Below are 26,182 nucleotides of genomic sequence, written 5' to 3'. Positions count from 1 at the left end.
CACCAGTGCCCCGCCCCCTCACCATCGCCCTCCCCTCACCAGTGCCCCGCCCCCTCACCATCGCCCTCCCCTCACCAGTGCCCCGCCCCCTCACCATCGCCCTCCCCTCACCAGTGCCCCGCCCCCTCACCATCGCCCTCCCCTCACCAGTGCCCCGCCACCTCACCATCGGCCCCACCCCGGCTCCTCCTCTATCGCCCCGCCCCCTCATCATCGCCCCACCCCTGGCCCCTCCTCTATCGCCCCGCCCCCTCATCATCGCCCCACCCCTGGCCCCTCCTCTATCGCCCCGCCCCCTCATCATCGCCCCACCCCTGGCCCCTCCTCTATCGCCCCGCCCCCTCATCATCGCCCCACCCCTCGGTCTCCCGCTTTCCGCCTGCACAAACCCGCGGGGAACTGCGCATGCGGACTACACGCCCGGGGAATTCTGGGAGTTGGGTGGGGACGACGATTGCCAGAGCACAGCGGGGCTTAAAAATTAACGGCGAATAATAACAATTTTTTTTTTTCCTTTTGCGAATAATAACAATTGATTCTCTTAGGGTTCCGTCGATTAAAATAAAATTACAGACAATTCATCACACGCACCATATTTTCAGTTTGGTCAAATGTAAAATTATGAGCTGCAATCATCAACATTGAAACACATTTCCGGAGATTGGGGGTTTTCCCCGGACGATGTTCACAGACGGACCCGGCGCGACCGTTGAATCGTCTGCTGGTTCCGCCGAGAGCCGGGCTCGAGGCTCGAGGATGGATCTGTCCGCGCTCATCAACAAACTGGGTACAGACCGCGGGCCGGGGGGAGAGGGAGGGAGAGGGAGTGTCAGCGGGTCCCGGACAGCAGAATGGGTCCCCGTATAGTGGGGAGTGTGTCCCCGTGAAGTGGGGAGTGTGTCCCCGTGAAGTGGGGAGTGTGTCCCTGCATACTCCAGTGTCCCCGTGTAGTGGTGAGTGTGTCCCTGCATACTCCAGTGTCCCTGTGTAGTGGTGAGTGTGTCCCTGTATACTCCAGTGTCCCCGTGTAGTGGTGAGTGTGTCCCTGCATACTCCAGTGTCCCTGTGTAGTGGGGAGTGTGTCCCTGTATACTCCAGTGTCCCCGTGTAGTGGTGAGTGTGTCCCTGCATACTCCAGTGTCCCTGTGTAGTGGTGAGTGTGTCCCTGTATACTCCAGTGTCCCCGTGTAGTGGTGAGTGTGTCCCTGCATACTCCAGTGTCCCTGTGTAGTGGTGAGTGTGTCCCTGTATACTCCAGTGTCCCCGTGTAGTGGTGAGTGTGTCCCTGCATACTCCAGTGTCCCTGTGTAGTGGTGAGTGTGTCCCTGTATACTCCAGTGTCCCCGTGTAGTGGTGAGTGTGTCCCTGCATACTCCAGTGTCCCTGTGTAGTGGTGAGTGTGTCCCTGTATACTCCAGTGTCCCTGTGTAGTGGGGAGTGTGTCCCTGTATACTCCAGTGTCCCTGTGTAGTGGTGAGTGTGTCCCTGTATACTCCAGTGTCCCCGTGTAGTGGGGAGTGTGTCCCTGCATACTCCAGTGTCCCTGTGTAGTGGTGAGTGTGTCCCTGTATACTCCAGTGTCCCTGTGTAGTGGGGAGTGTGTCCCTGTATACTCCAGTGTCCCTGTGTAGTGGTGAGTGTGTCCCTGTATACTCCAGTGTCCCGGTGTAGTGGGGAGTGTGTCCCTGTATACTCCAGTGTCCCCGTGTAGTGGGGAGTGTGTCCCTGTATACTGCAGTGTCCCCGTGTAGTGGTGAGTGTGTCCCTGTATACTCCAGTGTCCCTGTGTAGTGGGGAGTGTGTCCCTGTATACTCCAGTGTCCCTGTGTAGTGGTGAGTGTGTCCCTGTATACTCCAGTGTCCCCGTGTAGTGGTGAGTGTGTCCCTGTATACTCCAGTGTCCCTGTGTAGTGGGGAGTGTGTCCCTGTATACTCCAGTGTCCCGGTGTAGTGGGGAGTGTGTCCCTGTATACTCCAGTGTCCCTGTGTAGTGGGGAGTGTGTCCCTGTATACTCCAGTGTCCCCGTGTAGTGGTGAGTGTGTCCCTGTATACTCCAGTGTCCCTGTGTAGTGGGGAGTGTGTCCCTGTATACTCCAGTGTCCCCGTGTAGTGGTGAGTGTGTCCCTGTATACTCCAGTGTCCCTGTGTAGTGGGGAGTGTGTCCCTGTATACTCCAGTGTCCCCGTGTAGTGGGGAGTGTGTCCCTGTATACTCCAGTGTCCCGGTGTAGTGGGGAGTGTGTCCCCGTATACTGCAGTGTCCCGGTGTAGTGGGGAGTGTGTCCCCGTATACTCCAGTGTCCCCGTGTAGTGGGGAGTGTGTCCCTGTATACTCCAGTGTCCCCGTGTAGTGGGGAGTGTGTCCCTGTATACTCCAGTGTCCGGGTGTAGTGGGGAGTGTGTCCCCGTATACTCCAGTGTCCCGGTGCAGTGGGAAGTGTGTCCCTGTATACTCCAGTGTCCCGGTGTAGTGGGGAGTGTGTCCCTGTATACTCCAGTGTCCCCGTGTAGTGGGGAGTGTGTCCCTGTATACTGCAGTGTCCCCGTGTAGTGGGGAGTGTGTCCCTGTATACTCCAGTGTCCCGGTGTAGTGGGGAGTGTGTCCCTGTATACTCCAGTGTCCCGGTGTAGTGGGGAGTGTGTCCCCGTATACTCCAGTGTCCCGGTGTAGTGGGGAGTGTGTCCCCGTATACTGCAGTGTCCCCGTGTAGTGGGGAGTGTGTCCCTGTATACTGCAGTGTCCCCGTGTAGTGGGGAGTGTGTCCCTGTATACTCCAGTGTCCCGGTGTAGTGGGGAGTGTGTCCCCGTATACTGCAGTGTCCCCGTGTAGTGGGGAGTGTGTCCCTGTATACTGCAGTGTCCCCGTGTCGTGGGGAGTGTGTCCCTGTATACTCCAGTGTCCCCGTGAAGTGGGGAGTGTGTCCCTGTATACTCCAGTGTCCCCGTGAAGTGGGGAGTGTGTCCCTGTATACTCCAGTGTCCCCGTGAAGTGGGGAGTGTGTCCCTGTATACTCCAGTGTCCCCGTGAAGTGGGGAGTGTGTCCCTGGAGACTCCAGTGTCCCCGTGTAGTGGGGAGTGTGTCCCTGTATACTCCAGTGTCCCCGTGAAGTGGGGAGTGTGTCCCTGTATACTCCAGTGTCCCCGTGAAGTGGGGAGTGTGTCCCTGAAAACTCCAGTGTCCCCGTGAAGTGGGGAGTGTGTCCCTGTATACTCCAGTGTCCCCGTGAAGTGGGGAGTGTGTCCCTGTATACTCCAGTGTCCCCGTGTAGTGGGGAGTGTGTCCCTGTATACTCCAGTGTCCCCGTGTAGTGGGCAGTGTATCCCTGTATACTCCGGTGTCCCGGTGTCGTGGGGAGTGTGTCCCCGTATACTCCAGTGTCCCGGTGTAGTGGGGAGTGTGTCCCTGTGTACTCCAGTGTCCCGGTGTCGTGGGGAGTGTGTCCCCGTCTTCTGCAGTGTCCCCGTGCAGTGGGGAGTGTGTCCCCGTATACTGCAGTGTCCCCGTGGAGTGGGGAGTGTGTCCCTGCATACTCCAGTGTCCCCGTGTAGTGGGGAGTGTGTCCCTGTATACTGCAGTGTCCCCGTGCAGTGGGGAGTGTGTCCCTGAAACTGCAGTGTCCCCGTGAAGTGGGGAGTGTGTCCCTGTATACTCCAGTATCCCCGTGCAGTGGGGAGTGTGTCCCCGTATACTGCAGTGTCCCCGTGAAGTGGGGAGTGTGTCCCTGTGTACTCCAGTGTCCCGGTGCAGTGGGGAGTGTGTCCCTGTGTACTCCAGTGTCCCCGTGTAGTGGGGAGTGTGTCCCCGTATACTCCAGTGTCCCCGTGAAGTGGGGAGTGTGTCCCTGTATACTCCAGTGTCCCCGTGAAGTGGGGAGTGTGTCCCTGTATACTCCAGTGTCCCCGTGAAGTGGGGAGTGTGTCCCTGTATACTCCAGTGTCCCCGTGAAGTGGGGAGTGTGTCCCTGTATACTCCAGTGTCCCCGTGAAGTGGGGAGTGTGTCCCTGTATACTCCAGTGTCCCCGTGAAGTGGGGAGTGTGTCCCTGTATACTCCAGTGTCCCCGTGAAGTGGGGAGTGTGTCCCTGTATACTGCAGTGTCCCCGTGTAGTGGGGAGTGTGTCCCTGTATACTGCAGTGTCCCGGTGTAGTGGGGAGTGTGTCCCTGTATACTGCAGTGTCCCCGTGTAGTGGGCAGTGTATCCCTGTATACTCCAGTGTCCCCGTGTAGTGGGGAGTGTGTCCCCATATACTGCAGTGTCCCGGTGTAGTGGGCAGTGTATCCCTGTATAGTCCAGTGTCCCCGTGAAGTGGGGAGTGTGTCCCTGTATACTCCAGTGTCCCCGTGAAGTGGGGAGTGTGTCCCTGTATACTGCAGTGTCCTTGTGTCGTGCGGAGTGTGTCCCTGTATACTCCAGTGTCCCCGTGAAGTGGGGAGTGTGTCCCTGTATACTCCAGTGTCCCGGTGCAGTGGGGAGTGTGTCCCCGTGTACTGCAGTGTCCCCGTGTCGTGGGGAGTGTGTCCCCGTATACTCCAGTGTCCCGGTGTAGTGGGGAGTGTGTCCCCGTATACTGCAGTGTCCCGGTGTAGTGGGGAGTGTGTCCCTGTATACTCCAGTGTCCCGGTGTAGTGGGGAGTGTCCCTGTCTACTGCAGTGTCCCCGTGTAGTGGGCAGTGTATCCCTGTATACTCCAGTGTCCCGGTGCAGTGGGGAGTGTGTCCCTGTATACTGCAGTGTCCCCGTGTAGTGGGGAGTGTGTCCCTGTATACTCCAGTGTCCCCGTGAAGTGGGGAGTGTGTCCCTGCATACTCCAGTGTCCCCGTGAAGTGGGGAGTGTGTCCCTGTATACTCCAGTGTCCCCGTGAAGTGGGGAGTGTGTCCCTGTATACTGCAGTGTCCCCGTGCAGTGGGGAGTGTGTCCCTGTATACTGCAGTGTCCCCGTGTAGTGGGGAGTGTGTCCCTGTATACTCCAGTGTCCCCGTGAAGTGGGGAGTGTGTCCCTGTATACTGCAGTGTCCCCGTGTAGTGGGGAGTGTGTCCCTGTATACTCCAGTGTCCCCGTGAAGTGGGGAGTGTGTCCCTGTATACTCCAGTGTCCCCGTGTAGTGGGGAGTGTGTCCCTGTATACTCCAGTGTCCCCGTGCAGTGGGGAGTGTGTCCCTGTATACTCCAGTGTCCCCGTGCAGTGGGGAGTATGTCCCTGTGTACTCCAGTGTCCCCGTGTTGTGGGGAGTGTGTCCCTGTATGCTGCAGTGTCCCCGTGTAGTGGGCAGTGTATCCCTGTATACTGCAGTGTCCCGGTGTAGTGGGCAGTGTATCCCTGTATACTCCAGTGTCCCCGTGAAGTGGGGAGTGTGTCCCTGTATACTCCAGTGTCCCCGTGAAGTGGGGAGTGTGTCCCTGTATACTGCAGTGTCCCTGTGTCGTGGGGAGTGTGTCCCTGTATACTCCAGTGTCCCCGTGAAGTGGGGAGTGTGTCCCTGTATACTCCAGTGTCCCGGTGTAGTGGGGAGTGTGTCCCTGTATACTCCAGTGTCCCCGTGCAGTGGGGAGTATGTCCCTGTATACTCCAGTGTCCCCGTGTAGTGGGGAGTGTGTCCCTGTATACTGCAGTGTCCCCGTGTAGTGGGCAGTGTATCCCTGTATACTCCAGTGTCCCCGTGTAGTGGGGAGTGTGTCCCCATATACTGCAGTGTCCCCGTGTCGTGGGCAGTGTATCCCTGTATACTCCAGTGTCCCCGTGAAGTGGGGAGTGTGTCCCTGTACACTGCAGTGTCCCTGTGTCGTGGGGAGTGTGTCCCTGTCTCCTCCAGTGTCCCCGTGAAGTGGGGAGTGTGTCCCTGTATACTCCAGTGTCCCCGTGAAGTGGGGAGTGTGTCCCTGTATACTGCAGTGTCCCTGTGTCGTGGGCAGTGTGTCCCTGTATACTCCAGTGTCCCCATGTAGTGGGCAGTGTGTCCCTGTATACTGCAGTGTCCCGGTGTGGTGGGGAGTGTGTCCCCGTTTACTGCAGTGTCCCGGTGTAGTGGGGAGTGTGTCCCCGTATACTCCAGTGCCCGGTGTAGTGGGGATTGTGTCCCTGGATACTGCAGTATCCCGGTGTCGTGGGGAGTGTGTCCCTGTGTCCTCCAGTGTCCCGGTGCAGTGGGGAGTGTGTCCCTGTGCACTCCAGTGTCCCCGTGTAGTGGGGAGTGTGTCCCTGTATACTCCAGTGTCCCGGTGCAGTGGGTCGTGTCCCTGTCTACTGCAGTGTCCCCGTGTAGTGGGCAGTGTATCCCTGTATACTCCAGTGTCCCGGTGTAGTGGGGAGTGTGTCCCTGTACACTCCAGTGCCCGGTGTAGTGGGGAGTGTGTCCCTGCAGACTGCAGTGTCCCGGTGTAGTGGGGAGTGTCCCTGTATACTCCAGTGCCCGGTGTGGTGGGGAGTGTGTCCCTGTATACTGCAGTGTCCCGGTGTAGTGGGGAGTGTGTCCCCGTATACTCCAGTGTCCCGGTGTCGTGGGGAGTGTGTCCCTGCATACTCCAGTGTCCCCGTGTTGTGGGGAGTGTGTCCCTGTATACTGCAGTGTCCCCGTGTAGTGGGGAGTGTGTCCCCGTATACTGCAGTGTCCCGTTGTAGTGGGGAGTGTGTCCCCGTATACTGCAGTGTCCCGTTGTAGTGGGGAGTGTGTCCCTGTATACTCCAGTGTCCCCGTGTAGTGGGGAATGTGTCCCTGTATACTGCAGTGTCCCCGTGTAGTGGGGAGTGTGTCCCTGTATACTGCAGTGTCCCCGTGTAGTGGGGAGTGTGTCCCTGTATACTGCAGTGTCCCCGTATCGTGGGGAGTGTGTCCCTGTATACTCCAGTGTCCCTTTGTAGTGGGGAGTGTGTCCCTGTATACTCCAGTGTCCCGGTGTGGTGGGGAGTGTGTCCCCGTTTACTGCAGTGTCCCGGTGTAGTGGGGAGTGTGTCCCCGTATACTCCAGTGCCCGGTGTAGTGGGGAGTGTGTCCCCGTATACTGCAGTGTCCCGGTGTAGTGGGGAGTGTGTTCCTGAATACTGCAGTGTCCCGGTGTAGTGGGGAGTGTGTCCCTGTGTCCTCTCGTGTCCCGGTGTAGTGGGGAGTGTGTCCCTGTATACTCCAGTGTCCCAGTGTAGTGGGGAGTGTGTCCCTGTCTACTGCAGTGTCCCCGTGTAGTGGGGAGTGTGTCCCTGCAGACTGCAGTGTCCCGGTGTGGTGGGGAGTGTGTCCCCGTATACTCCAGTGTCCCGGTGTGGTGGGGAGTGTGTCCCCGTATACTCCAGTGTCCCCGTGTAGTGGGGAGTGTGTCCCCGTATACTCCAGTGTCCCTGTGTAGTGGGGAGTGTGTCCCCGTATGCTCCAGTGTCCCTGTGTAGTGGGGAGTGTGTACCCGTATACTCCAGTGTCCCTGTAGTGGGGAGTGTGTCCCTGGAAACTCCAGTGTCCCTGTGTCGTGGGGAGTGTGTCCCTGAATACTGCAGTGTCCCCGTGTAGTGGGGAGTGTGTCCCTGTATACTCCAGTGTCCCTGTGCAGTGGGGAGTGTGTCCCTGTATACTGCAGTGTCCCCGTGTAGTGGGGAGTGTTTCCCTGTATACTGCAGTGTCCCCGTGTAGTGGGGAGTGTGTCCCTGGAAACTCCAGTGTCCCGGTGTAGCGGGGAGTGTGTCCCCGTATACTCCAGTGTCCCTGTGTCGTGGGGAGTGTGTCCCCGTATACTGCAGTGTCCCTGTGTAGTGGGGAGTGTGTCCCTGCATACTCCAGTGCCCGGTGTAGTGGGGAGTGTGTCCCTGTATACTCCAGTGTCCCCATGAAATGGGGAGTGTGTCCCTGTGTACTGCAGTGTCCCGGTGTACTGGGGAGTGTGTCCCCGTATACTGCAGTGTCCCGGTTTAGTGGGGAGTGTGTCCCTGTATACTCCAGTGCCCGGTGTAGTGGGGAGTGTGTCCCTGCATACTGCAGTGTCCCGGTGTAGTGGGGAGTGTGTCCCTGCATACTGCAGTGTCCCGGTGTAGTGGGGAGTGTGTCCCTGTACACTGCAGTGTCCCGGTGTAGTGGGGAGTGTGTCCCTGTGTACTCCAGTGTCCCCGTGCAGTGGGGAGTGTGTCCCTGTGTACTCCAGTGTCCCCGTGTAGTGGGGAGTGTGTCCCTGTATACTCCAGTGTCCCGGTGTAGTGGGGAGTGTCCCTGTATACTGCAGTGTCCCCGTGCAGCGGGCAGTGTTTCCCTGTCTCCTCCAGTGTCCCGGTGTAGTGCGGAGTGTGTCCCTGTATACTCCAGTGCCCGGTATAGTGGGGAGTGTGTCCCTGCTTACTGCAGTGTCCCGGTGTAGTGGGGAGTGTGTCCCCGTATACTCCAGTGTCCCCGTGTAGTGGGGAGTGTGTCCCCGTTTCCTCCTGTGTCCCTGTGTAGTGGGGAGTGTGTCCCCGTATACTGCAGTGTCCCCGTGTTGTGGGGAGTGTGTCCCCGTGTACTGCAGTGTCCCCGTGTAGTGGGGAGTGTGTCCCTGTATGCTCCAGTGTCCCGGTGTAGTGGGGAGTGTGTCCCCGTATACTCCAGTGTCCCTGTGTCGTGGGTAGTGTGTCCCTGTATACTCCAGTTCCCGGTGCAGTGGGGAGTGTGTCCCTGTATACTTCAGTGTCCCTGTGTAGTGGGGAGTGTCCCTGTATACTCCAGTGTCCCGGTGTAGTGGGGAGTGTGTCCCTGTATACTCCAGTGTCCCGGTGTAGTGGGGAGTGTGTCCCTGTATACTCCAGTGTCCCGGTGCAGTGGGGAGTGTGTCCCTGTATACTCCAGTGTCCCGGTGTAGTGGGGAGTGTGTCCCTGTATACTCCAGTGTCCCTGTGTAGTGGGAATGTGTCCCCGTCTCCTGCAGTGTCCCGGTGTGGTGGGGAGTGTGTCCCTGTATACTCCAGTGTCCCCGTGCAGTGGGGAGTGTGTCCCTGTATACTCCAGTGTCCCCGTGTCGTGGGGAGTGTGTCCCTGTATACTGCAGTGTCCCGGTGTAGTGGGGAGTGTGCCCCCTTATAATCCAGTGTCCCCGTGTCGTGGGGAGTGTGTCCCCGTATACTCCAGTGTCCCGGTGTAGTGGGGAGTGTGTCCCCGTGTACTCCAGTGTCCCGGTGTAGTGGGGAGTGTGTCCCCGTATACTCCAGTGTCCCGGTGTCGTGGGGAGTGTGTCCCTGTATACTGCAGTGTCCCCGTGTAGTGGGGAGTGTGTCCCTGTATACTGCAGTGTCCCGGTGTAGTGGGGAGTGTGTCCCCGTATACTGCAGTGTCCCGGTGTAGTGGGGAGTGTGTCCCCGTATACTCCAGTGTCGCTGTGTCGTGGGGAGTGTGTCCCTGTTTTCTTCAGTGTCCCTGTGTCGTGGGGAGTGTCCCTTTATACTCCAGTGTCCCGGTGTAGTGGGGAGTGTGTCCCTGTATACTCCAGTGTCCCGGTGTCGTGGGGAGTGTCCCTGTATACTCCAGTGTCCCCGTGTAGTGGGGAGTGTGTCCCTGTATACTGCAGTGTCCCCGTGTAGTGGGGAGTGTTTCCCTGTATACTCCAGTGTCCCGGTGCAGTGGGGAGTGTGTCCCTGTATACTCCAGTGTCCCGGTGCAGTGGGGAGTGTGTCCCTGTATACTCCAGTGTCCCCGTGCAGTTGGGAGTGTGTCCCTGTATACTGCAGTGTCCCCGTGTAGTGGGGAGTGTGTCCCTGTATGCTGCAGTGTCCCCGTGTAGTGGGGAGTGTGTCCCTGTATACTGCAGTGTCCCTGTGTAGTGGGGAGTGTCCCTGTATACTCCAGTGTCCCGGTGTAGTGGGGAGTGTGTCCCTGTATACTCCAGTGTCCCGGTGTAGTGGGGAGTGTGTCCCTGTATACTCCAGTGTCCCGGTGTAGTGGGGAGTGTGTCCCTGTATACTCCAGTGTCCCGGTGCAGTGGGGAGTGTGTCCCCGTGTCCTCCAGTGTCCCGGTGTAGTGGGGAGTGTGTCCCCGTATACTCCAGTGTCCCCGTGTTGTGGGGAGTGTGTCCCTGTATACTGCAGTGTCCCCGTGTAGTGGGGAGTGTGTCCCTGTATAGTGCAGTGTCCCCGTGTAGTGGGGAGTGTGTCCCTGTATACTCCAGTGTCCCGGTGTAGTGGGGAGTGTGTCCCTGTATACTCCAGTGTCCCTGTGTCGTGGGGAGTGTGTCCCCGTATACTCCAGTGTCCCGGTGCAGTGGGGAGTGTGTCCCCGTATACTCCAGTGTCCCGGTGTGGTGGGGAGTGTGTCCCCGTGTACTCCAGTGTCCCGGTGTAGTGGGGAGTGTGTCCCTGTGTACTCCAGTGTCCCCGTGTAGTGGGGAGTGTGTCCCTGTTTCCTGCAGTGTCCCCGTGTAGTGGGGAGTGTGTCCCTGTTTCCTGCAGTGTCCCCGTGTAGTGGGGAGTGTGTCCCTGTATACTGCAGTGTCCCGGTGTAGTGGGGAGTGTGTCCCTGTATACTGCAGTGTCCCGGTGTAGTGGGGAGCGTGTCCCCGTATACTCCAGTGTCCCCGTGTAGTGGGGAGTGTGTCCCTGAAAACTCCAATGTCCCGGTGTAATGGGGAGTGTGTCCCTGTATACTGCAGTGTCCCGGTGCAGTGGGGAGTGTGTCCCTGTATATACCAGTGCCCGGTGCAGTGGGGAGTGTGTCCCTGTATACTCCAGTGTCCCGGTGTAGTGGGGAGTGTGTCCCTGTATACTCCAGTGACCCGGTGTAGTGGGGAGTGTGTCCCCGTATACTGCAGTGTCCCCGTGTAGTGGGGAGTGTGTCCCTGTATACTCCAGTGTCCCCGTGTAGTGGGGAGTGTGTCCCTGTATACTGCAGTGTCCCGGTGTAGTGGGGAGTGTTTCCCTGTATACTCCAGTGTCCCGGTGCAGTGGGGAGTGTGTCCCTGTATACTCCAGTGTCCCGGTGCAGTGGGGAGTGTGTCCCTGTATACTCCAGTGTCCCCGTGCAGTTGGGAGTGTGTCCCTGTATACTGCAGTGTCCCCGTGTAGTGGGGAGTGTGTCCCTGTATGCTGCAGTGTCCCCGTGTAGTGGGGAGTGTGTCCCTGTATACTGCAGTGTCCCTGTGTAGTGGGGAGTGTCCCTGTACACTCCAGTGTCCCGGTGTAGTGGGGAGTGTGTCCCTGTATACTCCAGTGTCCCGGTGTAGTGGGGAGTGTGTCCCTGTATACTCCAGTGTCCCGGTGTAGTGGGGAGTGTGTCCCTGCATACTCCAGTGTCCCGGTGCAGTGGGGAGTGTGTCCCCGTGTCCTCCAGTGTCCCGGTGTAGTGGGGAGTGTGTCCCCGTATACTCCAGTGTCCCCGTGTTGTGGGGAGTGTGTCCCTGTATACTGCAGTGTCCCCGTGTAGTGGGGAGTGTGTCCCTGTATAGTGCAGTGTCCCCGTGTAGTGGGGAGTGTGTCCCTGCATACTCCAGTGTCCCGGTGTAGTGGGGAGTGTGTCCCTGTATACTCCAGTGTCCCTGTGTCGTGGGGAGTGTGTCCCCGTATACTCCAGTGTCCCGGTGCAGTGGGGAGTGTGTCCCCGTATACTCCAGTGTCCCGGTGTGGTGGGGAGTGTGTCCCCGTGTACTCCAGTGTCCCGGTGTAGTGGGGAGTGTGTCCCTGTGTCCTCCAGTGTCCCCGTGTAGTGGGGAGTGTGTCCCTGTTTCCTGCAGTGTCCCCGTGTAGTGGGGAGTGTGTCCCTGTTTCCTGCAGTGTCCCCGTGTAGTGGGGAGTGTGTCCCTGTATACTGCAGTGTCCCGGTGTAGTGGGGAGTGTGTCCCTGTATACTGCAGTGTCCCGGTGTAGTGGGGAGCGTGTCCCCGTATACTCCAGTGTCCCCGTGTAGTGGGGAGTGTGTCCCTGAAAACTCCAATGTCCCGGTGTAATGGGGAGTGTGTCCCTGTATACTGCAGTGTCCCGGTGCAGTGGGGAGTGTGTCCCTGTATATACCAGTGCCCGGTGCAGTGGGGAGTGTGTCCCTGTATACTCCAGTGTCCCGGTGTAGTGGGGAGTGTGTCCCTGTATACTCCAGTGACCCGGTGTAGTGGGGAGTGTGTCCCCGTACACTCCAGTGTCCCCGTGTAGTGGGGAGTGTGTCCCCGTATACTCCAGTGTCCCGGTGCAGTGGGGAGTGTGTCCCGCATACTCCAGTGTCCCGGTGTCGTGGGGAGTGTGTCCCTGTGTACTGCAGTTTCCCGGTGTCGTGGGGAGTGTGTCCCCGTATACTGCAGTGTCCCGATGTAGTGGGGAGTGTGTCCCCGTATACTCCAGTGTCCCGGTGTGGTGGGGAGTGTGTCCCTGTACACTGCAGTGTCCCCGTGCAGTGGGGAGTGTGTCCCTGTGTCCTCCAGTGTCCCCGTGTTGTGGGGAGTGTGTCCCTGTATACTCCAGTGTCCCGGTGTCGTGCGGAGTGTGTCCCTGTATACTCCAGTGCCCGGTGTAGTGGGGAGTGTGTCCCTGCATACTGCAGTGTCCCGGTGTAGTGGGGAGTGTGTCCCCGTATACTCCAGTGTCCCCGTGCAGTGGGAAGTGTGTCCCCGTATACTCCAGTGTCCCTGTGTAGTGGGGAGTGTGTCCCCGCATACTGCAGTGTCCCGGTGTAGTGGGGATTGTGTCCCCGTATACTCCAGTGTCCCCGTGTAGTGGGGAGTGTGTCCCTGTATCCTGCAGTGTCCCCCTGTAGTGGGGAGTGTGTCCCTGTGTACTCCAGTGCCCGGTGCAGTGGGGAGTGTGTCCCTGTATACTTCAGTGTCCCTGTGTAGTGGCGAGTGTCCCTGTATACTCCAGTGTCCCGGTGTAGTGGGGAGTGTGTCCCTGGATACTCCAGTGTCCCGGTGTAGTGGGGAGTGTGTCCCTGCATACTCCAGTGTCCCTGTGAAGTGGGGAGTGTGTCCCCGTCTCCTGCAGTGTCCCGGTGTAGTGGGGAGTGTGTCCCTGTATACTCCAGTGTCCCTGTGCAGTGGGGAGTGTGTCCCTGTATACTCCAGTGTCCCCGTGTCGTGGGGAGTGTGTCCCTGTATACTGCAGTGTCCCGGTGTAGTGGGGAGTGTGCCCCCTTATACTCCAGTGTCCCCGTGTCGTGGGGAGTGTGTCCCCGTATACTCCAGTGTCCCGGTGTCGTGGGGAGTGTGTCCCCGTGTACTCCAGTGTCCCGGTGTAGTGGGGAGTGTGTCCCCGTGTACTCCAGTGTCCCGGTGTAGTGGGGAGTGTGTCCCCGTGTACTCCAGTGTCCCGGTGTAGTGGGGAGTGTGTCCCCGTATACTCCAGTGTCCCGGTGCAGTGGGGAGTGTGTCCCTGTATACTGCAGTGTCCCCGTGTAGTGGGGAGTGTGTCCCTGTATACTGCAGTGTCCCGGTGTCGTGGGGAGTGTGTCCCCGTATACTGCAGTGTCCCGGTGTCGTGGGGAGTGTGTCCCCGTATACTCCAGTGTCCCTGTGTCGTGGGGAGTGTGTCCCTGTATACTTCAGTGTCCCTGTATACTTCAGTGTCCCTGTATACTTCAGTGTCCCGGTGTAGTGGGGAGTGTCCCTGTATACTCCAGTGTCCCGGTGTCGTGGGGAGTGTGTCCCTGTATACTCCAGTGTCCCTGTGTAGTGGGGAGTGTGTCCCCGTCTCCTGCAGTGTCTCCGTGTTGTGGGGAGTGTGTCCCTGTATACTCCAGTGTCCCCGTGTCGTGGGGAGTGTGTCCCTGTATGCTCCAGTGTCCCCGTGTCGTGGGGAGTGTGTCCCTGTATACTGCAATGTCCCGGTGTAGTGGGGAGTGTGCCCCCGTATACTGCAGTGTCCCCGTGTCGTGGGGAGTGTGTCCCCATATACTCCAGTGTCCCGGTGCAGTGGGGAGTGTGTCCCCGTATACTCCAGTGTCCCGGTGCAGTGGGGAGTGTGTCCCCGTATACTGCAGTGTCCCCATGTAGTGGGGAGTGTGTCCCTGTATACTGCAGTGTCCCCGTGTAGTGGGGAGTGTGTCCCTGTTTCCTGCAGTGTCCCCGTGTAGTGGGGAGTGTGTCCCTGTATACTGCAGTGTCCCGGTGTAGTGGGGAGTGTGTCCCTGTATACTGCAGTGTCCCGGTGTAGTGGGGAGTGTGTCCCCGTATACTGCAGTGTCCCGGTGTAGTGGGGAGCGTGTCCCTGTATACTCCAGTGTCCCTTTGTAGTGGGGAGTGTGTCCCTGTATACTCCAGTGTCCCCGTGTCGTGGGGAGTGTGTCCCTGTATACTCCAGTGTCCCTGTATACTCCAGTGCCCGGTGTAGTGGGGAGTGTGTCCCCGTATACTGCAGTGTCCCGGTGCAGTGCGGAGCGTGTCCTCGTATACTGCAGTGTCCCCGTGTAGTGGGGAGTGTGTCCCTGTATACACCAGTGCCCGGTGTCGTGGGGAGTGTGTCCCTGTATACTCCAGTGTCCCTGTGTAGTGGGGAGTGTGTCCTCGTATACTCCAGTGTCCCGGTGTGGTGGGGAGTGTGTCCCTGTATACTGCAGTGTCCCGGTGCAGTGGGGAGCGTGTCCCCGTATACTCCAGTGTCCCGATGTAGTGGGGAGTGTGTCCCTGTATACTGCAGTATCCCGGTGTCGTGGGGAGTGTGTCCCTGTATACACCAGTGCCCGGTGTCGTGGGGAGTGTGTCCTTGTCGACTCCAGTGTCCCGGTGTAGTGGGGAGTGTGTCCCCGTTTTCTCCAGTGTCCCTGTGTCGTGGGGAGTGTGTCCCTGTATACTCCAGTGTCCCGGTGTTGTGGGGAGTGTGTCCCTGTATACTCCAGTGCCCGGTGTAGTGGGGAGTGTGTCCCTGCATACTCCAGTGTCCCTGTGTAGTGGGGAGTGTGTCCCCGTATACTGCAGTGTCCCCGTGTAGTGGGGAGTGTGTCCCTGTATACTGCAGTGTCCCTGTGTAGTGGGGAGTGTCCCTGTATACTCCAGTGTCCCGGTGTAGTGGGGAGTGTGTCCCTGTATACTCCAGTGTCCCGGTGTAGTGGGGAGTGTGTCCCTGTATACTCCAGTGTCCCGGTGTAGTGGGGAGTGTGTCCCTGTATACTCCAGTGTCCCGGTGCAGTGGGGAGTGTGTCCCCGTGTCCTCCAGTGTCCCGGTGTAGTGGGGAGTGTGTCCCCGTATACTCCAGTGTCCCCGTGTTGTGGGGAGTGTGTCCCTGTATACTGCAGTGTCCCCGTGTAGTGGGGAGTGTGTCCCTGTATAGTGCAGTGTCCCCGTGTAGTGGGGAGTGTGTCCCTGTATACTCCAGTGTCCCGGTGTAGTGGGGAGTGTGTCCCTGTATACTCCAGTGTCCCTGTGTCGTGGGGAGTGTGTCCCCGTATACTCCAGTGTCCCGGTGCAGTGGGGAGTGTGTCCCCGTATACTCCAGTGTCCCGGTGTGGTGGGGAGTGTGTCCCCGTGTACTCCAGTGTCCCCGTGTAGTGGGGAGTGTGTCCCTGAAAACTCCAATGTCCCGGTGTAATGGGGAGTGTGTCCCTGTATACTGCAGTGTCCCGGTGCAGTGGGGAGTGTGTCCCTGTATATACCAGTGCCCGGTGCAGTGGGGAGTGTGTCCCTGTATACTCCAGTGTCCCGGTGTAGTGGGGAGTGTGTCCCTGTATACTCCAGTGACCCGGTGTAGTGGGGAGTGTGTCCCCGTATACTGCAGTGTCCCCGTGTAGTGGGGAGTGTGTCCCTGTATACTCCAGTGTCCCCGTGTAGTGGGGAGTGTGTCCCTGTATACTGCAGTGTCCCGGTGTAGTGGGGAGTGTTTCCCTGTATACTCCAGTGTCCCGGTGCAGTGGGGAGTGTGTCCCTGTATACTCCAGTGTCCCGGTGCAGTGGGGAGTGTGTCCCTGTATACTCCAGTGTCCCCGTGCAGTTGGGAGTGTGTCCCTGTATACTGCAGTGTCCCCGTGTAGTGGGGAGTGTGTCCCTGTATGCTGCAGTGTCCCCGTGTAGTGGGGAGTGTGTCCCTGTATACTGCAGTGTCCCTGTGTAGTGGGGAGTGTCCCTGTACACTCCAGTGTCCCGGTGTAGTGGGGAGTGTGTCCCTGTATACTCCAGTGTCCCGGTGTAGTGGGGAGTGTGTCCCTGTATACTCCAGTGTCCCGGTGTAGTGGGGAGTGTGTCCCTGCATACTCCAGTGTCCCGGTGCAGTGGGGAGTGTGTCCCCGTGTCCTCCAGTGTCCCGGTGTAGTGGGGAGTGTGTCCCCGTATACTCCAGTGTCCCCGTGTTGTGGGGAGTGTGTCCCTGTATACTGCAGTGTCCCCGTGTAGTGGGGAGTGTGTCCCTGTATAGTGCAGTGTCCCCGTGTAGTGGGGAGTGTGTCCCTGCATACTCCAGTGTCCCGGTGTAGTGGGGAGTGTGTCCCTGTATACTCCAGTGTCCCGGTGTAGTGGGGAGTGTGTCCCTGCATACTCCAGTGTCCCGGTGCAGTGGGGAGTGTGTCCCCGTGTCCTCCAGTGTCCCGGTGTAGTGGGGAGTGTGTCCCCGTATACTCCAGTGTCCCCGTGTTGTGGGGAGTGTGTCCCTGTATACTGCAGTGTCCCCGTGTAGTGGGGAGTGTGTCCCTGTATAGTGCAGTGTCCCCGTGTAGTGGGGAGTGTGTCCCTGCATACTCCAGTGTCCCGGTGTAGTGGGGAGTGTGTCCCTGTATACTCCAGTGTCCCTGTGTCGTGGGGAGTGTGTCCCCGTATACTCCAGTGTCCCGGTGCAGTGGGGAGTGTGTCCCCGTATACTCCAGTGTCCCGGTGTGGTGGGGAGTGTGTCCCCGTGTACTCCAGTGTCCCGGTGTAGTGGGGAGTGTGTCCCTGTGTACTCCAGTGTCCCCGTGTAGTGGGGAGTGTGTCCCTGTTTCCTGCAGTGTCCCCGTGTAGTGGGGAGTGTGTCCCTGTTTCCTGCAGTGTCCCCGTGTAGTGGGGAGTGTGTCCCTGTATACTGCAGTGTCCCGGTGTAGTGGGGAGTGTGTCCCTGTATACTGCAGTGTCCCGGTGTAGTGGGGAGCGTGTCCCCGTATACTCCAGTGTCCCCGTGTAGTGGGGAGTGTGTCCCTGAAAACTCCAATGTCCCGGTGTAATGGGGAGTGTGTCCCTGTATACTGCAGTGTCCCGGTGCAGTGGGGAGTGTGTCCCTGTATATACCAGTGCCCGGTGCAGTGGGGAGTGTGTCCCTGTATACTCCAGTGTCCCGGTGTAGTGGGGAGTGTGTCCCTGTATACTCCAGTGACCCGGTGTAGTGGGGAGTGTGTCCCCGTACACTCCAGTGTCCCCGTGTAGTGGGGAGTGTGTCCCCGTATACTCCAGTGTCCCGGTGCAGTGGGGAGTGTGTCCCGCATACTCCAGTGTCCCGGTGTCGTGGGGAGTGTGTCCCTGTGTACTGCAGTTTCCCGGTGTCGTGGGGAGTGTGTCCCCGTATACTGCAGTGTCCCGATGTAGTGGGGAGTGTGTCCCCGTATACTCCAGTGTCCCGGTGTGGTGGGGAGTGTGTCCCTGTACACTGCAGTGTCCCCGTGCAGTGGGGAGTGTGTCCCTGTGTCCTCCAGTGTCCCCGTGTTGTGGGGAGTGTGTCCCTGTATACTCCAGTGTCCCGGTGTCGTGCGGAGTGTGTCCCTGTATACTCCAGTGCCCGGTGTAGTGGGGAGTGTGTCCCTGCATACTGCAGTGTCCCGGTGTAGTGGGGAGTGTGTCCCCGTATACTCCAGTGTCCCCGTGCAGTGGGAAGTGTGTCCCCGTATACTCCAGTGTCCCTGTGTAGTGGGGAGTGTGTCCCCGCATACTGCAGTGTCCCGGTGTAGTGGGGATTGTGTCCCCGTATACTCCAGTGTCCCCGTGTAGTGGGGAGTGTGTCCCTGTATCCTGCAGTGTCCCCCTGTAGTGGGGAGTGTGTCCCTGTGTACTCCAGTGCCCGGTGCAGTGGGGAGTGTGTCCCTGTATACTTCAGTGTCCCTGTGTAGTGGCGAGTGTCCCTGTATACTCCAGTGTCCCGGTGTAGTGGGGAGTGTGTCCCTGGATACTCCAGTGTCCCGGTGTAGTGGGGAGTGTGTCCCTGCATACTCCAGTGTCCCTGTGAAGTGGGGAGTGTGTCCCCGTCTCCTGCAGTGTCCCGGTGTAGTGGGGAGTGTGTCCCTGTATACTCCAGTGTCCCTGTGCAGTGGGGAGTGTGTCCCTGTATACTCCAGTGTCCCCGTGTCGTGGGGAGTGTGTCCCTGTATACTGCAGTGTCCCGGTGTAGTGGGGAGTGTGCCCCCTTATACTCCAGTGTCCCCGTGTCGTGGGGAGTGTGTCCCCGTATACTCCAGTGTCCCGGTGTAGTGGGGAGTGTGTCCCCGTGTACTCCAGTGTCCCGGTGTAGTGGGGAGTGTGTCCCCGTATACTCCAGTGTCCCGGTGTAGTGGGGAGTGTGTCCCTGTATACTGCAGTGTCCCCGTGTAGTGGGGAGTGTGTCCCTGTATACTGCAGTGTCCCGGTGTCGTGGGGAGTGTGTCCCCGTATACTGCAGTGTCCCGGTGTCGTGGGGAGTGTGTCCCCGTATACTCCAGTGTCCCTGTGTCGTGGGGAGTGTGTCCCTGTATACTTCAGTGTCCCTGTATACTTCAGTGTCCCTGTATACTTCAGTGTCCCGGTGTAGTGGGGAGTGTCCCTGTATACTCCAGTGTCCCGGTGTCGTGGGGAGTGTGTCCCTGTATACTCCAGTGTCCCTGTGTAGTGGGGAGTGTGTCCCCGTCTCCTGCAGTGTCTCCGTGTTGTGGGGAGTGTGTCCCTGTATACTCCAGTGTCCCCGTGTCGTGGGGAGTGTGTCCCTGTATGCTCCAGTGTCCCCGTGTCGTGGGGAGTGTGTCCCTGTATACTGCAATGTCCCGGTGTAGTGGGGAGTGTGCCCCCGTATACTGCAGTGTCCCCGTGTCGTGGGGAGTGTGTCCCCATATACTCCAGTGTCCCGGTGCAGTGGGGAGTGTGTCCCCGTATACTCCAGTGTCCCGGTGCAGTGGGGAGTGTGTCCCCGTATACTGCAGTGTCCCCATGTAGTGGGGAGTGTGTCCCTGTATACTGCAGTGTCCCCGTGTAGTGGGGAGTGTGTCCCTGTTTCCTGCAGTGTCCCCGTGTAGTGGGGAGTGTGTCCCTGTATACTGCAGTGTCCCGGTGTAGTGGGGAGTGTGTCCCTGTATACTGCAGTGTCCCGGTGTAGTGGGGAGTGTGTCCCCGTATACTGCAGTGTCCCGGTGTAGTGGGGAGCGTGTCCCTGTATACTCCAGTGTCCCTTTGTAGTGGGGAGTGTGTCCCTGTATACTCCAGTGTCCCCGTGTCGTGGGGAGTGTGTCCCTGTATACTCCAGTGTCCCTGTATACTCCAGTGCCCGGTGTAGTGGGGAGTGTGTCCCCGTATACTGCAGTGTCCCGGTGCAGTGCGGAGCGTGTCCTCGTATACTGCAGTGTCCCCGTGTAGTGGGGAGTGTGTCCCTGTATACACCAGTGCCCGGTGTCGTGGGGAGTGTGTCCCTGTATACTCCAGTGTCCCTGTGTAGTGGGGAGTGTGTCCTCGTATACTCCAGTGTCCCGGTGTGGTGGGGAGTGTGTCCCTGTATACTGCAGTGTCCCGGTGCAGTGGGGAGCGTGTCCCCGTATACTCCAGTGTCCCGATGTAGTGGGGAGTGTGTCCCTGTATACTGCAGTATCCCGGTGTCGTGGGGAGTGTGTCCCTGTATACACCAGTGCCCGGTGTCGTGGGGAGTGTGTCCTTGTCGACTCCAGTGTCCCGGTGTAGTGGGGAGTGTGTCCCCGTTTTCTCCAGTGTCCCTGTGTCGTGGGGAGTGTGTCCCTGTATACTCCAGTGTCCCGGTGTTGTGGGGAGTGTGTCCCTGTATACTCCAGTGCCCGGTGTAGTGGGGAGTGTGTCCCTGCATACTCCAGTGTCCCTGTGTAGTGGGGAGTGTGTCCCCGTATACTGCAGTGTCCCCGTGTAGTGGGGAGTGTGTCCCTGTATACTGCAGTGTCCCTGTGTAGTGGGGAGTGTCCCTGTATACTCCAGTGTCCCGGTGTAGTGGGGAGTGTGTCCCTGTATACTCCAGTGTCCCGGTGTAGTGGGGAGTGTGTCCCTGTATACTCCAGTGTCCCGGTGTAGTGGGGAGTGTGTCCCTGTATACTCCAGTGTCCCGGTGCAGTGGGGAGTGTGTCCCCGTGTCCTCCAGTGTCCCGGTGTAGTGGGGAGTGTGTCCCCGTATACTCCAGTGTCCCCGTGTTGTGGGGAGTGTGTCCCTGTATACTGCAGTGTCCCCGTGTAGTGGGGAGTGTGTCCCTGTATAGTGCAGTGTCCCCGTGTAGTGGGGAGTGTGTCCCTGTATACTCCAGTGTCCCGGTGTAGTGGGGAGTGTGTCCCTGTATACTCCAGTGTCCCTGTGTCGTGGGGAGTGTGTCCCCGTATACTCCAGTGTCCCGGTGCAGTGGGGAGTGTGTCCCCGTATACTCCAGTGTCCCGGTGTGGTGGGGAGTGTGTCCCCGTGTACTCCAGTGTCCCGGTGTAGTGGGGAGTGTGTCCCTGTGTACTCCAGTGTCCCCGTGTAGTGGGGAGTGTGTCCCTGTTTCCTGCAGTGTCCCCGTGTAGTGGGGAGTGTGTCCCTGTTTCCTGCAGTGTCCCCGTGTAGTGGGGAGCGTGTCCCCGTATACTCCAGTGTCCCCGTGTAGTGGGGAGTGTGTCCCTGAAAACTCCAATGTCCCGGTGTAATGGGGAGTGTGTCCCTGTATACTGCAGTGTCCCGGTGCAGTGGGGAGTGTGTCCCTGTATATACCAGTGCCCGGTGCAGTGGGGAGTGTGTCCCTGTATACTCCAGTGTCCCGGTGTAGTGGGGAGTGTGTCCCTGTATACTCCAGTGACCCGGTGTAGTGGGGAGTGTGTCCCCGTATACTGCAGTGTCCCCGTGTAGTGGGGAGTGTGTCCCTGTATACTCCAGTGTCCCCGTGTAGTGGGGAGTGTGTCCCTGTATACTGCAGTGTCCCGGTGTAGTGGGGAGTGTTTCCCTGTATACTCCAGTGTCCCGGTGCAGTGGGGAGTGTGTCCCTGTATACTCCAGTGTCCCCGTGCAGTTGGGAGTGTGTCCCTGTATACTGCAGTGTCCCCGTGTAGTGGGGAGTGTGTCCCTGTATGCTGCAGTGTCCCCGTGTAGTGGGGAGTGTGTCCCTGTATACTGCAGTGTCCCTGTGTAGTGGGGAGTGTCCCTGTATACTCCAGTGTCCCGGTGTAGTGGGGAGTGTGTCCCTGTATACTCCAGTGTCCCGGTGTAGTGGGGAGTGTGTCCCTGTATACTCCAGTGTCCCGGTGTAGTGGGGAGTGTGTCCCTGCATACTCCAGTGTCCCGGTGCAGTGGGGAGTGTGTCCCCGTGTCCTCCAGTGTCCCGGTGTAGTGGGGAGTGTGTCCCCGTATACTCCAGTGTCCCCGTGTTGTGGGGAGTGTGTCCCTGTATACTGCAGTGTCCCCGTGTAGTGGGGAGTGTGTCCCTGTATAGTGCAGTGTCCCCGTGTAGTGGGGAGTGTGTCCCTGCATACTCCAGTGTCCCGGTGTAGTGGGGAGTGTGTCCCTGTATACTCCAGTGTCCCTGTGTCGTGGGGAGTGTGTCCCCGGACACTCCAGTGTCCCGGTGCAGTGGGGAGTGTGTCCCCGTATACTCCAGTGTCCCGGTGTGGTGGGGAGTGTGTCCCCGTGTACTCCAGTGTCCCGGTGTAGTGGGGAGTGTGTCCCTGTGTACTCCAGTGTCCCCGTGTAGTGGGGAGTGTGTCCCTGTTTCCTGCAGTGTCCCCGTGTAGTGGGGAGTGTGTCCCTGTTTCCTGCAGTGTCCCCGTGTAGTGGGGAGTGTGTCCCTGTATACTGCAGTGTCCCGGTGTAGTGGGGAGTGTGTCCCTGTATACTGCAGTGTCCCGGTGTAGTGGGGAGCGTGTCCCCGTATACTCCAGTGTCCCCGTGTAGTGGGGAGTGTGTCCCTGAAAACTCCAATGTCCCGGTGTAATGGGGAGTGTGTCCCTGTATACTGCAGTGTCCCGGTGCAGTGGGGAGTGTGTCCCTGTATATACCAGTGCCCGGTGCAGTGGGGAGTGTGTCCCTGTATACTCCAGTGTCCCGGTGTAGTGGGGAGTGTGTCCCTGTATACTCCAGTGACCCGGTGTAGTGGGGAGTGTGTCCCCGTACACTCCAGTGTCCCTGTGTAGTGGGGAGTGTGTCCCTGTATACTCCAGTGTCCCCGTGTCGTGGGGAGTGTGTCCCCGTATACTGCAGTGTCCCCGTGTAGTGGGGAGTGTGTCCCTGTATACTCCAGTGTCCCCGTGTCATGGGGAGTGTGTCCCTGTATACTCCAGTGTCCCTGTGTAGTGGGGAGTGTGTCCCTGTATACTCCAGTGTCCCTGTGTAGTGGGGAGTGTCCCTGTATACTCCAGTGTCCCGGTGTAGTGGGGAGTGTGTCCCTGCATACTCCAGTGTCCCTGTGTAGTGGGGAGTGTGTCACTGTATACTCCAGTGTCCCCATGTAGTGGGGAGTGTGTCACTGTATACTCCAGTGTCCCCATGTAGTGGGGAGTGTGTCCCTGTATACTGCAGTGTCCCGGTGTGGTGGGGAGTGTGTCCCTGTATACTGCAGTATCCCGGTGTCGTGGGGAGTGTGTCCCTGTATACACCAGTGCCCGGTGTCGTGGGGAGTGTGTCCTTGTCGACTCCAGTGTCCCGGTGTAGTGGGGAGTGTGTCCCCGTTTTCTCCAGTGTCCCTGTGTCGTGGGGAGTGTGTCCCTGTATACTCCAGTGTCCCGGTGTTGTGGGGAGTGTGTCCCTGTATACTCCAGTGCCCGGTGTAGTGGGGAGTGTGTCCCTGCATACTCCAGTGTCCCTGTGTAGTGGGGAGTGTGTCCCCGTATACTGCAGTGTCCCCGTGTAGTGGGGAGTGTGTCCCTGTATACTCCAGTGTCCTCGTGTCGTGGGGAGCGTGTCCCCGTGTGCTCCAGTGTCCCGGTGTAGTGGGGAGTGTGTCCCTGTATACTCCAGTGTCCCCGTGTCATGGGGAGTGTGTCCCTGTATACTCCAGTGTCCCTGTATACTCCAGTGCCCGGTGTAGTGGGGAGTGTGTCCCCGTATACTGCAGTGTCCCGGTGCAGTGCGGAGCGTGTCCTCGTATACTGCAGTGTCCCCGTGTAGTGGGGAGTGTGTCCCTGTATACACCAGTGCCCGGTGTCGTGGGGAGTGTGTCCCTGTATACTCCAGTGTCCCTGTGTAGTGGGGAGTGTGTCCTCGTATACTCCAGTGTCCCGGTGTGGTGGGGAGTGTGTCCCTGTATACTGCAGTGTCCCGGTGCAGTGGGGAGCGTGTCCCCGTATACTCCAGTGTCCCGATGTAGTGGGGAGTGTGTCCCTGTATACTGCAGTATCCCGGTGTCGTGGGGAGTGTGTCCCTGTATACACCAGTGCCCGGTGTCGTGGGGAGTGTGTCCTTGTCGACTCCAGTGTCCCGGTGTAGTGGGGAGTGTGTCCCCGTATACTCCAGTGTCCCTGTGTCGTGGGGAGTGTGTCCCTGTATACTCCAGTGTCCCGGTGTTGTGGGGAGTGTGTCCCTGTGTACTCCAGTGCCCGGTGTAGTGGGGAGTGTGTCCCTGCATACTCCAGTGTCCCTGTGTAGTGGGGAGTGTGTCCCCGTATACTGCAGTGTCCCCGTGTAGTGGGGAGTGTGTCCCTGTATACTCCAGTGTCCTCGTGTCGTGGGGAGCGTGTCCCCGTGTGCTCCAGTGTCCCGGTGTAGTGGGGAGTGTGTCCCTGTGTACTGCAGTGTCCCGGTGTAGTGGGGAGTGGGTCCCTGTATACTGCAGTGTCCCGGTGTAGTGGGGAGCGTGTCCCCTACACTCCAGTGTCCCGGTGTAGTGGGGAGCGTGTCCCTGTACACTCCAGTGTCCCGGTGTGGTGGGGAGTGTGTCCCTGTATACTCCAGTGTCCCTGTGTCGTGGGGAGTGTGTCCCCGTATACTCCAGTGTCCCGGTGTAGTGTGGAGTGTGTCCCCGTATACTGCAGTATCCCGGTGTAGTGGGGAGTGTGTCCCTGTATACTGCAGTGTCCCGGTGTCGTGGGGAGTGTGTCCCTGTATACTGCAGTGTCCCGGTGTAGTGGGGAGTGTGTCCCCGTATACTCCAGTGTCCCTGTGTGGTGGGGAGTGTGTCCCTGTATACTCCAGTGCCCGGTGTCGTGGGGAGTGTGTCCCTGTATACTCCAGTGTCCCGGTGTAGTGGGGAGTGTGTCCCTGTATACTCCAGTGTCCCGGTGTCGTGGGGAGTGTCCCTGTATACTCCAGTGTCCCGGTGTAGTGGGGAGTGTGTCCCTGTATCCTCCAGTGTCCCTGTGTAGTGGGGAGTGTGTTCCCGTATACTGCAGTGTCCCGGTGTTGTGGGGAGCGTGTCCCCGTATACTCCAGTGTCCCGGTGTTGTGGGGAGCGTGTCCCCGTATACTCCAGTGTCCCGGTGTTGTGGGGAGCGTGTCCCCGTATACTCCAGTGTCCCCGTGTTGTTGGGAGTGTGTCCCTGTATACTCCAGTGTCCCGATGTAGTGGGGAGTGTGTCCCTGCATACTGCAGTATCCCGGTGTCGTGGGGAGTGTGTCCCTGTATACACCAGTGCCCGGTGTTTTGGGTGGAGTGTGTCCCTGTCGACTCCAGTGTCCCGGTGTAGTGGGGAGTGTGTCCCTGTATATTCCAGTGTCCCGGTGTAGTGGGGAGTGTGTCCCCGTATACTCCAGTGTCCCGGTGCAGTGGGGAGTGTGTCCCCGTGTACTCCAGTGTCCCTGTGTCGTGGGGAGTGTGTCCCCGTATACTCCAGTGTCCCGGTGTGGTGGGGAGTGTGTCCCTGTCTACTGCAGTGTCCCGGTGTCGTGGGGAGTGTGTCCCTGTATAGTCCAGTGTCCCTGTGCAGTGGGGAGTGTGTCCCCGTATACTGCAGTGTCCCCGTGTAGTGGGGAGTGTGTCCCTGTACACTCCAGTGTCCCCGTGTAGTGGGGAGTGTGTCCCCGTATACTCCAGTGTCCCGGTGTGGTGGGGAGTGTGTCCCCGTATACTCCAGTGTCCCCGTGTAGTGGGGAGCGTGTCCCCGTGTACTCCAGTGTCCCGGTGTAGTTGGGAGTGTGTCCCTGTATACTCCAGTGCCCGGTGTAGTGGGGAGTGTGTCCCTGTATGCTCCAGTGTCCCGGTGTAGTGGGGAGTGTGTCCCTGTATACTCCAGTGTCCCGGTGTAGTGGGGAGTGTCCCTGTATACTCCAGTGTCCCTGTGTCGTGGGGAGTGTGTCCCCGTATACTGCAGTGTCCCCGTGTAGTGGGGAGTGTGTCCCTGTATACTCCAGTGTCCCCGTGCAGTGGGGAGTGTGTCCCTGTATACTCCAGTGTCCCCGTGTAGTGGGGAGTGTGTCCCTGTATCCTGCAGTGTCCCGGTGTCGTGGGGAGTGTGCCCCCGTATACTCCAGTGTCCCGGTGTAGTGGGGAGTGTGTCCCTGTATACTGCAGTGTCCCGGTGTAGTGGGGAGTGTGTCCCTGTATACTCCAGTGTCCCGATGTGTCCCTGTATACTCCAGTGTCCCGGTGCAGTGGGAGTGTGTCCCCGTATACTCCAGTGTCCTGGTGTAGTGGGGAGTGTGTCCCCGTATACTGCAGTGTCCCGGTGTAGTGGGGAGTGTGTCCCCGTATACTGCAGTGTCCCCGTGTAGTGGGGAGTGTGTCCCTGTATACTCCAGTGTCCCGGTGTAGTGGGGAGTGTGTCCCTGTATACTCCAGTGTCCCCGTGTCGTGGGGAGTGTGTCCCCGTATCCTCCAGTGTCCTGGTGTAGTGGGGAGTGTGTCCCCGTATACTGCAGTGTCCCGGTGTAGTGGGGAGTGTGTCCCCGTATACTGCAGTGTCCCGGTGTTGTGGGGAGTGTGTCCCTGTGTGCTCCAGTGTCCCCGTGTAGTGGGGAGTGTGTCCCCGTATACTGCAGTGTCCCCCTGTCGTGGGGAGTGTGTCCCCGTGTACTGCAGTGTCCCCGTGTCGTGGGGAGTGTGTCCCTGTGTACTGCAGTGTCCCCGTGTAGTGGGGAGTGTGTCCCTGTATACTGCAGTGTCCCGGTGTAGTGGGGACTGTGTCCCCGTATACTCCAGTGTCCCGGTGTGGGGACTGTGTCCCTGTATACTCCAGTGACCGCGTGTCGTGGGGAGTGTGTCCCCGTATACTGCAGTGTCCCGGTGTCGT

General features: G+C 59.0%; 1 protein-coding gene across 2 annotated transcripts in view; it reads left to right on the top strand.

Moving 5' to 3' along the window:
• The first annotated feature begins 482 nt into the window (after positions 1-482).
• Positions 483-26,182, top strand: part of rttn (rotatin) — a 316,401-nt gene continuing 290,701 nt past the window's right edge. Inside the window, exon 1 of one of the 2 annotated variants that reach the window (XM_067981444.1) lies at positions 483-787. In XM_067981444.1, coding sequence (XP_067837545.1) covers positions 682-787 — 106 coding nt within the window. In that variant the 5' untranslated portion in view covers positions 483-681. The remainder of the gene's footprint in view (positions 788-26,182) is intronic. The other variant, XM_067981445.1, reaches the window with a different exon arrangement.

Source organism: Heptranchias perlo, chromosome 3 (assembly GCF_035084215.1).
Source record: "Heptranchias perlo isolate sHepPer1 chromosome 3, sHepPer1.hap1, whole genome shotgun sequence".
Classification (NCBI taxonomy): Eukaryota; Metazoa; Chordata; class Chondrichthyes; order Hexanchiformes; family Hexanchidae; genus Heptranchias; species Heptranchias perlo.
Note: the sequence above shows the minus strand (reverse complement) of the source record. Positions and strands in the feature narration are given on the sequence as shown.